The sequence below is a fragment of the Propithecus coquereli genome, unplaced genomic scaffold (assembly GCF_000956105.1).
Source record: "Propithecus coquereli isolate 6110/MARCELLA unplaced genomic scaffold, Pcoq_1.0 Scaffold235, whole genome shotgun sequence".
Classification (NCBI taxonomy): domain Eukaryota; kingdom Metazoa; phylum Chordata; class Mammalia; order Primates; family Indriidae; genus Propithecus; species Propithecus coquereli.
The window spans coordinates 5,294,710-5,309,014 of NW_012147897.1; the positions used below are offsets into that span (position 1 = coordinate 5,294,710).

General features: G+C 36.0%; 1 protein-coding gene across 1 annotated transcript in view; it reads left to right on the forward strand.

The window, feature by feature from the left end:
- The window catches only part of UVRAG (UV radiation resistance associated), a 286,852-nt gene that overhangs the window by 36,566 nt on the left and 235,981 nt on the right, over nt 1–14,305 (forward strand). Inside the window, exon 3 of the mRNA XM_012645741.1 lies at nt 2,067–2,101. Coding sequence (XP_012501195.1) covers nt 2,067–2,101 — 35 coding nt within the window. The remainder of the gene's footprint in view (nt 1–2,066; nt 2,102–14,305) is intronic.

Below are 14,305 nucleotides of genomic sequence, written 5' to 3' on the forward strand. Positions count from 1 at the left end.
CCCGCCTCGGCCTCCCAGAGTGCTAGGATTACAGGCGTGAGCCACTGCGCCCGGCCTATATTAGAATATATTTATCTATACACATTACATATGTACATACATTTATATATGTATATCGTCAATTAATGTTTGGAATAATTGGTTAACCATTTGGGGGTGAAATGAGAATAATAATACTTAACGGTTGAATATTGTTGGGGAAACATATTTTCATAAGTGATATTATAAATTATAATATTTTTAGAGAACAGTTTGGCAATATCTATCAAAGTCATTGATATTGTACTTGTTCTTTGATCTTACAGTTTTGCTTCTAAAAGTTTGTCCTGGAGATTCAAGTGTGTTAGGATATATAATCTATAAAATTGTTTATAGCATTATTTGAAATTTCCCAAAATTAGCAGTAACCTAAATGTTCATCAGGAGATTCCTTTTTAAAAAATTAGAATTATCCCTTTTCTTATTTAAAAATAATTGTTCATAGTGGAAAAATTAGAAAACTGCCAGGCAAATAATAAAAATAAAAGTAAACAGCCTCATCCTATCAGTAAACAGCCTCATCCTATCATCTCAGATAAGCATTGTTAGCATAATTATAGAAATTTGGATCTTGTTGTAAGTCTTCTCTTAAAACTTGTGTTTTTTTCACTTACTACATTGTGATTATCTCTTACAAAATAGAATAATTATCTTTTTTTTTTTAAAGGAAGACTTGAATAAAGTAATGTAGATGGTATGTTTGTCAAGAAGTTCTTTAACCAAAAGAGCCTGCCCATAAGAATTTTGTGTCTAGGTCCACTTTTCTTTTAATGCTTGAAGATTCCCTAGCTTCAGTCATTAGTGGACCACTTTGATGTGTTGTACCATGTTTGAGTTCCATCTGTATTGTTACATATTTAATATTTTGCTTTAAGTTGACTATTTTTAAACTTATGTCTAAGCATAATCTGTGAAATTGTTCAATAAAAAAATATTTATTGAGTGTCTACCCTGTGCCAGGAATGGTTTTAGGTGCTGAGGAGATATTAATAGCAGTTGAAAAAACAAACACTGCTTCCCTCATAGAGCTTACAATTATGGATTGGATATGTATGACAGAAATTTCAATGTATTAGCAAAAAAGTAAAAGTTTGAAAGTTTGTCCATGTATCACCTAAAATCATCTCAAGTAGCAGTGGTGTGTGTGTCACACTCGGGAAAGACTGCCCTATAACAATATATGGATATAAGGTTCTACTGGGAACCTTGTTTCCTTTAAGTAAGTTTGCTTTCTGACAAGTATATATGAGTAGGTGTATAGCTCCTGTTTCATAAAATGCAGAGACATAAAATAAGTTGACATTCGACATAAGGATACAAGGTTCTTCTCTGCAGTGGCAGAGCAGCACGGAGGTGACAGTGGTCAGGGTTAGTAGAGGGAGTGCTGGAGGGTTGTTCAGAATGTCTGTCTGAACCTCTGACACATTTTGATTATATCTTCAGGGTTTGTAACATTTTTCAACATATATGAAGGTTCGTAGAGTCATGAAATTTTAATGCTTATAGAGGACCTTCAATTATTAGTCTAATTCTCTAAGTTGTCTAATGAAGAAATGAGTCCAAGGAAATTAGAGACAGTGTCAGTGACAAAGGTAGAAGTAAAACTTAGGTTACCTAGTTGCTACTGAATAGATCAGTTATTCCACGATACGATGATGGATAATTGCGAGGAATGTCTGAGAAAAACAGAGGAGATAGAATCAGTTGTCAAGAGTGGAAGTGGGGAAGGAAGAAGAAAGTTTAGGTTTTTAAGAGCTCAATTAAAAGGACCCAGTAAGGACCAATCACGAAATTAAATTTAAAAAGGTTTTGACCTTCTTTACTGATGCTTTTTCCCTTTAAAACACTTTGATTTAATCTTCATTTTAATTAATTTTTTTGCAGATAAAGATACAGAGAGAATAGATTTCTTAAAAATGTTTTGAATATTTTACTGGAACATATGTTTAAAGTTTTACAGGATTAAGAGTTAGTTAATGAGCTTATTTTCTTTCATATCACTTATTGTTCTTTTTCTTCTTTTCCAGAATTTTATAGAAGTGAAGTGATTAAGAATTCCTTGGTAAGTTTGCTTTCTGACAGGTACATATGACTAAGTATACAGCTCATTTCATGAAATGCAGAAATGTAAAATAAGTCGAGGTTCAGTCTGGTTTATGATACTTTGACAGATCTGCTCAATTATTGTTAAATCATCATTGATTTGTTCATTGATGAATCTCTAGTGATTAGAACATGCCTGGCACATAGTAGGTGCTCGATAAATATCAGAAAAAATTGCTATTTTTTTGGTTAAAAATTTTAAATTTGTTAAAAACTCATTCTATAATTCTCTCACTTCCATTTGCTATAAAGAAGTTTTTGACTATTTGACTTGCCAAAGATTATAATAAATGATACCTTTGTTTAGATTTTTTTTTTTTAAGAGTTGGGGTCTTGCTCTGCTGCACAGGGTGGGTGCAAGATATAGTTCTTAAGAATTTTATGTCTAGGGCCTTTGTATAGGGTTAGGGTTCTTCCACTTGTTTCTTAGTGATGGCATTGTTCAGTTAGAAAGTTGGAAGTGTCCTACTTTTGATAACATGTACGCTGGATATTTGCATAAATGGCTCAATTTATTAGGCCACATTGAAAAAAAGAAGAGCTTAATGGTACTGAAATATCCTTTTAATAGCATAAGGCCACATTGGATTTGGCCCCTGTCCACTTTTTCAACCTCATCTCCTAACACTCTTTTCCTCACTCATTGTGTTCTAGGCATACTTCCTTCTTTCAGTGCTTCAAACATGCCAAACTTGTCTTGTTCCTTTTGCCTAGAACATTTGTTTCCTCAGCTCTTCACTTGGCTGAAGAGATCTTTGAGGTCTTAGCTATGTTACTTCAGCAAGGCCTTCTACAACCATTTCATCTACAGTAGTTCCCTTACTCTTTTTCATATCACCCTGTTTTATTTTCTTTAGAGCATTCGTCACTGTTGGAAATACTGTTCACTTATTTGTGTTTATTAACTGTCTTCCATCTACTAGAACATAAGTTCCATGAGAGCAGGGACCTTGCGAATCATGTCACTGCTATAACCTTGGAGTCTAGAATAGTACAGATGCTCAATAACTACTTGTTAAATGAATAAATGGGTATCAGTGATGTGTTACATTTGCAGAATCCTTTTACATATGTTATCCCATTTTGATTATTAGGACAACCTATAAGGTAGATGGGGAAGATCTTAAGACACTGATATCTAGAGAGTTCCTGTGACTTTTGCAGAGTCACACAACTGCACACGACCAAAACCCCAGTCCAGACATCTGTCTTCAAGTCTCTACTACACCTTCCTCCTCATCAAACTGTCATCTAAATGTCTCTATAATATCATAATAGATTTGGATCCTAGGCCAAACAGGTTCCTTGATCCCATCTCTGGGGAGGTCTAATCACCAGTAAAGTTCTGGTTCTACTTATATTAAATGATACATGATAAATGCCTTGCACCATGCCTGACATATAATAGCTACTGAGTAAATATTAGTTTTCCCTTCTCTCCTGGCTGAGGGGGAAACAGTAGTAGTCTGCAGACAGAGCTAGGGGTGATTTGGGGGCAGATAGAGTAGAATTTTGCATTGATATATTCTGTCCCCTTTTCTATAGTTAAACGTTTCTAGATGGGGGTAATTTTACAACATCACGTGGATTTTTTTTTCTCCCCCTGGATTTGTGTCATAATGAACCATGTGCCATAGTGGTACTTTATTGTTCTATGTTATAATATTGGATTTACTTGATATTTACTTCATTTGCACATCCACATTTCTAAGCATCATCTCTCTGGATATTAATGCTTACCTTGATCTTTTGGCTCCTATCTTTAATTGCTTTGGAACTGTAGGTCATTAAATATGAAATGACTGATTTCGAATCAAAAGTTTAGTTTATTATATCTCAAACAAGAAGAAGTACAATTAATCAAAGTATGTTCCTGAACTATTGACACAGTTTTGCCATCCTAATGGTAGCTTGTTTATGCCAGTAGTAAAGAAGCCTGGAGAGCGAGTGGCAATGAAATTACGAAAGGCGTTTTCCACAGCTTGTTGAAAATTGAATGTTTTTCCTCGCAAAAAGTGATCCAAAGTCTGGAATAAGTGGTAGTCAGTTGGTGCAAGGTCTGGTGAATGCCGTGGATGACAGAGAGTGTCCAAGCCTAGCTTCTATGGTTTCACCAGAGTTGTTTGTGCAACATGTGGTCGAGCGTTTTCTTGCAAGAGCATTGGCCTGTCTCTGTTGAACAATCTTGGCTGCTTAACTACAAGCAGCCTTATTATTTCATGCAGTTGTTTGCAGTAGACATCCGCAGTAATCGACTGACCAGGTTTCATGAAGCTGTAGTGGATAATACCAGCGCTGGACCACCAAAGAGCCACCATTAGCTTTTTTTTTTTTTTTTTTTGGACTGTGTTTCGGCACTTCATCTTTATCCAACTATTGTGCAATTGTCAAAAAGAATCCATCTTTCATCACACGTAACAATATGGTGTAGAAATGTTTCGCCTTTATGTCCTGACAGCAAAGAAAGGCAAGCTTTGAGACGATTTCTCTTCTGATGCTCGTTTAATTTTTGCAGTACCCATCTATATAGCTTCTTTACCTTGCTGTGATTAGTTTCAAATGGTCCAATATTGTTGAAATAGTAACGTCAAACCTTGCTGCTATTCACGCATAGGTTGAGATGGATTCGCTTCCACTACTTTCAGCTCATCATTTTCCACCTTGGTCTCAGGTCTCCCACATGGTTCATTTTCAAGATTAAAATCACCAGAATGGAACTTCTCAAACCATTGATGTACTGTGCGTTCATTAGCCACATCCTTCCCAAACACTTCATTGATATTTCGAGCTGTCTTTACAGCGTTGGCTCCACGATGGAACTGATATTCAAAAATAACAAATTTTTGCTTTATCTGTGGTTTCATAAAAATTGCTCTAAAAAATTTTTTGAAAGATACTCACAAGCCGAAATATGCATTTGAAAGACTGAGGATGTACCTTCACACTAAAAATAAAACAAGAAGTGTCAAAGTGAAATGTCAGAGATACCAACTGTCAACCTCAGTACTAAAGGAAATCGGACATTTCTTAATAACCAAATATCTGTGAGTTGTGATACGTTCATCCCTTGTGCACTTAGGCTGAATACTGTCTCCAAAGGGTATTATAGAATGGTTTTAAGACACGGGAGAGGATTGACCTAAAAGACTAGGTCCATTTCAACTCAAGATTTGTACTGTAATTGTTTCCTGAGTATACCACTTACAACATTTGCTCTCATTATAATTGTTCATGAACATTCCTTTTTCCAAAGTAGATGAAAGCTCCTGGAGGTCAGAGATTGTCTGCATAGCTTTATGTCCCCTTAGTTCCCAGCATACTTCTGTTTGGTAGTTATTTGACAAATATTGATTTGTTATGTTCCTTTTAAGGATATTCTTTGACATTATGATATTTTTGGCAAGGATTCTTTTTTGTTTCTTTTATATCTTAATATAGGTTCTATAAAATTCATTTATTCTTTTCTTTTCGAGGGAACTCTTCTTTCTTAGCTTTTTGCTAAATCATTGTGATTGGTTCAGATTAGTGGGCATTGGGCACCACGGGAGTAACAACCCTCAGAGAATATACCAGAGGCAGCACATTGTTATCTCCCTTCTTGCTGTATCTTAAGAACCACTGCCAGGCACACAGACAAGCAGAATTTGTTGGTTTCTTCCTTGCTTAAGATTTTGCAATTCTTAGGCTATTGTGATATTTGCTGAATCTAGCAGTTTAAATGCTTTTATCCTTACTGGTTACCATTGTGCCTGGCACATACACGATGCTCAGCAAATGTTTCTTGAATACATGAATTCTTCTATAAATGTATTCATTGCCTTCTAAGTTATATCCTGAAACCAAAAATCCTCAGCTACTGAAGGATTAGGCAAAGATTTGACTACTTTATTTCTAGCTAAGGCTTTACATAAATTTTCACTGTGGTGAACTAAGCTGGACTCTGATGGGCTTTGTTATTCATAAAACCTTAAGGTGCAGGCTGTTTTTCTTAATTTATAGTCTGAGCTTGATCCTTAGACCAGAGTGGCTTGGTTTTGCCTCTCTGATGTCAAAGGAGACATGGAAAAATAAACTCAAGATTAAAAAGAGTATTTCCCCCCAAAAGTTAGATAATCTGTCCTTATGTGCCAATTCTGTGCTTCTTTCTAACTCCTGAATACTTCAGATTAGCACTGTCCAATAAAACTTCCTGCAATGATGGTAATGTTTTATGCACCATCTAGTACAGTTGCCACTAGCTCCATGTGGCCAATGAGCATTGAAATGTGGTTGAGTCTTACTTCAGAACTGAATTTCAAATTTTTAAAAATTTAAATAGCCACATGTGGCTGGTGGTTATTGCATTATAAAGCACAGATCTACATGCTTGTGAAAGGCTTTCTTACAATCATTAGCAGGAAGAAATTTACCCTTTTTCTTTTTTAAAAAATACTTTATACTTTTCTTATACTACCAGTCCCATTCTAAATCAGTATAATAGTTGTTTGTATGGTTGTCTTAGCTTCTTTTATATGTAATAAACTTCATGAAAGCAAGGACCTCATGTGCTTAATCTTTATAAATCTTTATAGTCATTGTATTGTGATTTGCTTGCTCTTGGCCAAGAAAGGAAATATGTATAGTATACCACCCCACACACATATCCATATCCAAATCTAAATTGTCAGTTGTAAGACCCAGCATTTATTTTATGTTCACAAAAAATAATAAACACTTCTAATTAAACTGAAACACAGGGCCTTGGCAATAGTCTTGTGTGGGTTGTGATTCAATTTTCCTAACCTCTTGTTACTTGGAAATTTCTTTCATCTATTCTAGGATATTTAGCAGTCTTTCAGGTGCATTGCTTGACCTGTGATAAGGAATTCTATCAGCGATAAAATATTTATTTCCTTAAGTCTTATAAAAAAGTTGGATGAGATAATTTCTCCACTGAAAATATTTGCTTTCCTAATATTTCATGATTCATGCCTCATTGCTCTGTTCTGTGCTTTTTCTGCCTACACAAAAACTTAATATTATACTTCTTATTGAAGCTTGATACATGTAGAAGAGTTTACAGATTATAAGTATACAGCTTGATGCATTTTCTCAAATTGAATACACCCATATAACCAGCACACAGACCAAGAAATAGAATATTTTCAGCACCCCAGAAGCCCCCTCATGCCCTCTTCTGTCATTGATAGTCTCCTGACTTTTAATACCATAGATTAATCTTACCTGTTTTTGAGCTTTATATAAAGGAAATCCTATATTATGTAGTCTTTAGTCTTTCCAACTTCCATATGTCAACTTTATATTGTAAGAGTCATTTATATTGTGGGGTGTATTTGTGGTTTATTTGCTCTATAGTATTCTGTTGTGTGACTATAACATGGTTTATTCATTTTTATGTTGATAGGCATTTGGTTAGTTTTTAGTTTTGAGCTAATGTGAATAGTGCTGCTGTAAACACTCTCCTATTCATTTGTCTTTTGGTAAATGTATGCATGCATTTCTGTTGGGTATGTATCTAGGAGTGCAGTTGCTAGCAAGATGCATATGGTCAGTTAAAGCTGCCAGTTTTCCAAAATTGTTTCATTTACACTCTTACCCCGTCGGTGAGAGTTCTGGTTACTTTACATTGTTGTGGACACTTGATTTTTTTTTTTTTTAATCTTTTGAATTCAAATTGTTGATAGATATTATATACAAGATTTATTGTTTCAATCTAAATCAAGACAGGTATTTTAAGTGACAGTTAAACTCAGCACATGTAGTTCCAGCAGTTGTGCCTAACTTAAAAGAATTGAAATCAAAGACAGCTGTTTTTAAGGGTGTGCACGACTCTTGATGACTGCCACCTGGTGGTCAAAGAATGTAGAACCTATTGATTTTACTCTTTCTAAAATCAGAATTCATCTTACAATGCAAAAAAAGTACATGTTAGAACTAATGATAAATGGGAATATGTTAGCTGGTAATAAATATAATGGGGTAAAATACATCAGACAAAGGGAGTGTCTTCCAGGGGTGGTGGTGGTTTTTATGGTAGTCATGTAGAAGATATCACTTGAGCAGAAAGAAGTGGGGGAACAAGCTGTGTATTTCTTTAGGGGAGGATTGTTCTGGGGCAAGAAACAGGGAAGTACAAAAACAGGAGTGTACTGAGGTTTTCAAATGGCTAAGAAGTTAGTACGAGTGGAATGGAGTGAGCAGGGGTGGTTTGAGGTTTTACTGGGCAAGTATGACAGAGAGATGGGGCAAACGAAATTGAGGATCAGGACAGCAGAGGAAATGACTACAACAATAGAAGGTGATAGTCAAGGGCTGGGTGGCATGAGAACGAGATTTTGAAAGGGATACAGTTACAGGTGATGCAAAATTGGGAGCATCTGGTGGACAAAGATCTCCCTATGTATTTTTCTATTTTCTATAGTCCTTAGTATAATGTTTTACCCAGAGGAGACCAATAAATGTCTATTGCATTGAATAACTGGAATAATCCAGCTTTGACAGGCTAAATGGTTGGGATATCTTCAAGTTATAGGTCAGAGTCATAGTTTCCTCTCAGATATATTTAGCGTATAACATTAATGGTCTGTACAAAAGCAATTCATGTAACCAAAACATTTGTACTCCCATAATATTCTTAAATAAAAAATTAAAAAAAAATAAAAAAAACAATTAATGGTGAATGTGTATTTTAACTTTAATGTTCCTGGCTTTAGCTAGTCATACCCTCCAAATCATCTTTTTTGGGTTCAGGGGGAGGTTAGATCTTTGGTATTGTTGAAGGGTCGTTGGGTGAGTTAATAACTAAAATGACTGAAGCAATAACAATGAAAATGACTAAATTCTCTAAAACTGATTTTGTGCATATACAGAAGTAGAGACAAATTATTTGTGTAATGAATGCACATGTCCTTGCCTTTAACACTTATAAAGTTAATCTAATCATTAGATATTTTTCCAAAAGCGAGTTTTTAACTTTTATTAGAATATTAAAAATCTCATGGTGGGAGTAAGATTGGTGATAGCTAATTTGTATGTGTTTTGAAATTTCTCTGTACATGTATGTTTCTTTAATAAATGAGAGGTATCAATTAGTAAGTACCCACCTATGATTTAAGTAGCATGTTGGATGTGTTATATACATTATTTCTCATCCTCATAACAATGCGGCAAGGTAAGAGATATGCCTCTTTTATAGTTAAGGAACGAGGCTCAGCAGGCTGAAGAACTTGATCTCGGTCACACAGCTAGTGACTGGAAAAACTGATGTTCAAGAGCCCTGCTTTTTTGCCTCCCTTGTATCACACTTTCTACAACTGATTAAATGTCTGCTTGAAGTCTAATAGAGGTTAATGATGGGCTTTATAATCAAATAAACAGAGTTCTAGAGCATATATTTTAGGGAAAGCATGTGACATAATTTATCAGAACCTTAAACTTCTGCTGGAATTGTGACTGAGCTGTTTTTAAATCTTTGTGGAAAAACCTGACTGAACAGTTCAAATACTTTTTATTGAGTAACTAGCCTGAATGATTCTCAAGCCAAACCAAATTTATGTTTCAGTTGAATTATGACTGAATGATTTAACATTTAATCTGTGTGTGTGTGTGTGTGTGTGTGTGTGTTGTTTATGTCAAATTATGTTACCCTCTGTTAAACTGTGTCATCTTCAAGGTTTTCTAACTTCTATCTGGTTAACCACATGATTTGAAGGGAGATGGAGATGATCAATACATGCAATTATAATACCAGGAAAGAACTGGATGCTGTGAAAACATGTAAAAGTGTTATTTATCTCAATTTGGAGGGAGGAGTTAGGAAAGGTTTCTAACAATTAGTAATTCCTAAATTGAGACATGAAGTCTGAATACAGGCGAAGGAGATGAGGAAAGAGAGTTAATTGTGCTACTACTAACTATAAAATCAGTATGCAATTCCAGCAAGATGTCTTGTATGTCTTCAGAAAGTTAGAACAACTTTTATGAATTCCTGGCTGTGTTTCTTGTGATTATATATCGAGCAATATTATAGTAATAAATAATGGTAATAAATAATCATTTTAGGTTTGGTAATAAATAATTATTTTAGGTCCTCTTGTGGGTAACTAGTAAGCAGTGAACTTTTCAAAGCTTGTAAATATCCTGATATTCTGCGTAAGTCCCTAGATGTTAGTACTTGAATAATTTGTTCCAACTAGAAATTGGGCAAGTGTATAGGTTGAATATAAATAAAAAATAATCTGGGTCTTTACAGTGAAAATAGTGAGCATTAAAGTCTTTGAATGTGTGGCAGGCTATATCTGCCTGTATCTGAATGTACCAACTTAGGAATTATTGCTCGTTGTGTGACAACTATTTTGTAGAAGTATAAAGGAAAGTCTTTGTAATGGGAAGATTGACAATAGCTCTACTGTGTTAATGTTGTATTGGCTTAGATAGAACACCCAGATCATCTATGCAGCCATATGAAATAACTTCAGAAAACTCCTCTCTCCTCCAGAGGCTTTTGATTTGTTTTAGAATGAGTATTTAAGAATATTAGGCCGGGTGCGGTGACTCACGCCTGTAATCCTAGCACTCTGGGAGACTGAGGCGGGCGGACCGTTCTGAGCTCAGGAGTTCGAGACCAGCCTGAGCAAGAGCGAGACCCCGTCTCTACCAAAAAATGGAAAGAAATTAATTGGACAGCTAAAAATATATGTAGAAAAAATTAGCCGGGCATGGTGGCGCATGCCTGTGGTCCCAGCTACTCGGGAGGCTGAGACAGTAGGATCACTTGAGTCCAGGAGTTTGAGGTTGCTGTGAGCTAGGCTGACGCCCCGGCACTCGCCCCAGGCAAGAGAGTGAGACTCTGTCTCAAAAAAAAAAAAAAAAAAAAAAAGAATATTAAATACAACACCCCCCCCCCAAATCCCCCCTTCCTCACCATGTAATATGACCCTTCAGATACATTCACCAAGTCTTTTCTTTTTTCACATTGGAAAGGGGTGGTTATTTCATGCTTCTTCTGGTACTTTATCACGGATAGTAAGAATTTGAAATTATGTTACTTCATATTCTAAAGCACATGTATTTATTGAGAGGTGATCTTACACATAGGGGAGTAAATGGCTACCTTTTGAGGTGGTGTAATTTGAAGGCCAGGAAGATCCTCCATCTCCCACCCTTTAGGCTTTAGGGCCTGAAATTATATCAGGAAGAGATGACTTCATTTAATTTATCTCAGCAATCACCTCCTCTATTTTCCCTTGTTTGGTCTCCTTAAACAAATATTTTCATTACTTTTTATTGAGATATAACATACACATAGTAAAGTGCACAAATAATAGCCTGATGACTTTTCAAAGGGAACAGATCAGTGTAACCAATCAAGAAATGGAACATGATCGGCACCTCATGTTCTCCTCTCAGTCACTAGCTTTTCCCAAAGAGAACCATTACCACTCTCCTGACTTTTAATAGGTTAGTTCTGCCTGATTTTGAACTTTTGTATGGCGTATACTCTTTTGCTCAGTGTAATTGTGAGATTCATCCGTGTTGCATGTAGTAGTTCATTTATTATAATAAACATATCCTTTGGTGAACATATGTGTGTATTTCTCTGAGGTGTGTACTTAGGAGTGGAATTAATTGCTGGGTTGTAGGTTATATTTATCTTTAGTAGATACTGCCAAATCATTTACCAAAGTATTTATATCAGTTACATCCTTAGTAGCAGTGTGAGGTTTTTGCTCCCTATCCTTGCCCAAACTGGTATTATCCATCTTAATTTTAGCCATTCTGGTGGGGCAGTGGTATTTAATTTATACTTCTTCATAGACTATTCTAGTTGAGCACCTTTTCAAGTGTTGGCTGTTTAAATATTCTTTTTTATGAAGTGCATCTTCTGGAAAAACATGCCAGTTAATGCAAATTAAGAATACTCAAATCCTGTGCAAGCATTTAAGACTTTCTAAAAAAGTTTATGGGACATATTTGATCTAACTTGATAGTTAAGAAGTCCTTTTTCGTGCTTTCTGCTTTTGACTATTCAAGGATAATGTGTGGCGTTGATGGTCTGTTGAATTCCAGTTTAGTAAAATGTTTTTTTGAGTTTTCATGTCTATGTTACCTTTTTTTGGTTTCTTTCTTCTCCCCTTTCTTAAATAAGACAAAATTATCTAACCTTTTCTCAATGACTTAGGGATATCATGAGAAACTCAATTATTATACTAGACTTACCCTTCAGGGGCTGCCTAGGACATAAAGCCCAACTGCTCTTACTCTAAATGGTCCCTAGCGACATGGCCTACCTCATATACTAACGTGATCTAATGGTTTCATGTCTTTAGAGTCAGATGTAGACTTTCTCTTCCTGTTCCAGATAGAACCAACTCTATGACCTTAGGCAAGTTACTTAATGGTTTCTAGCATCAGTTTCTCTGAAAAATTGGGATAATGTCTACTTCACAGGACTCTTGCGTTTTGTGAAGATGAAGAAAGAATATATAGTCAAACTGGTAGTATGGTGCTTGGCACACTGAACTTGTAATAACAGGATGCCAGGTACTGTAGAGGATAAGTACACAGAGATCCCTGCCTTTGAGGAGCTCACATTCTGGAGGGGAAGAGAGACAAGTGCCAGGTGCCACAAGAAAGTTAACTACTCACAGGTTCCTATGGGCGTACAGAGGAGGAGCAGTCAGCCCCAAGGACATTCATTGCTCTCCCTTTCTTGTAATTATACCAGTAGTAAAAATGAGTAAAACAGTTTTTATTCTGTTTTTATAAAGCATGATTCATATTAGGTGAGAAAATGAATCACTTTTTCTAAATGAATCTTAAGCTATGCTTTCTGGTCTTTACCTTAAATTTAATATTTCTGACCCTGAAATGATTAGGTCTTCTTTCAGTAAAGTGCCAGGAATAGGATATTTTTTCTTTGTTTATTGAGCAAATATTTGAGTGCTTACTGTGTCTCCAGGGTACTATATTATCTACTTGGGAAAGCAACAGCAGAAAGACCCACCCTCACAGTGGGTGGCAGGCAGAGAAGCCTGACAGTTAAGGGAAGATCAGGGAACTCTTCTCTGAGGAAGAGATGTTTGAACTGAAACCTGGTGGTCAGAGAAACGTTAACCAGGAAAAGGATGGGTGGGGGTAGAGGCAGGGAACCTCTAGCCAGAGGCCTCGACTTCCTCATTTCAAAATTGGAGTTGGACTAGCCAAGTTCAGCCGTCCCTTTAAGTTCTTATATTCCTAGGATATATAAACTAGAGGACACCCTTATTTTGTCTCTCTGTTGTATCCAGCTTCCTCATTTGTACTATAGTCCATGTTAAATTAAATCAAGTATAGTGCTCAGCACATAGTAAATGGCCCACAAACGATTGCTGTTGTTCATACAGGGCTGGGTTGTGAAGGAAACTCAGACCAAGGAATGCAGGCACATCCTCAAGCTCCAGAACTACTAGCGGGCTTTTCCCCATAGTTCCTGGCTACCAGTTTCTCAAAGTCCTGGATGGAGAGTTTGATGAACTGGCAAAGGCCAGTTCCTTCCTAGCTAATCTGTAATGAATGCTTCATTCTTGTAGTAATTGTCTCCGCTTTGCTGTCATGTTTAGTCACTTATTTGTGTCTCAGCCCTGTCTGCTGCAGAGTGTGGTGATGGAGCAGAAAGAGCAAGTTTGAATTCTTTGAAGTCTCTCGGATCCCTTTCTCCTCTCCTGACCACCCCTTGGCATTTCATACCTCTGAGTTCCCTTTTGCTTGAAATTCCTCGTTTTAACCTGGCAAAATCCTGCTTGTCCACTAAAAGCCAAATGTCACAGCCTCTGTGATATCTTTCCCTGATCCTTCGGTTTATTATTCCTTCCTGTGCTACTGTGTAACCTTTTGCATAATTCTGTTATTGAACTTTTCATGAAACAATGCAATTATTTAAATAAGTGTTTGAATCCAACAATAAATTGAAGGCTCTTTGAGGGCATCGTTTATGTGTTAGCTCTTAATAATCATGTATTAAGTGTTGAATAAATGAATGAATTACCATATGAAGCCATGCCAATGAGAGATGGGAATGTATGCTTCTTCTAATGATTGTAATAAGTAAACAGAAATTCAAAAGTACCATTATCACTCCTTTTGTGTTAATTAGAATGTCTTCTTGGTTCATATAAATTTGCAA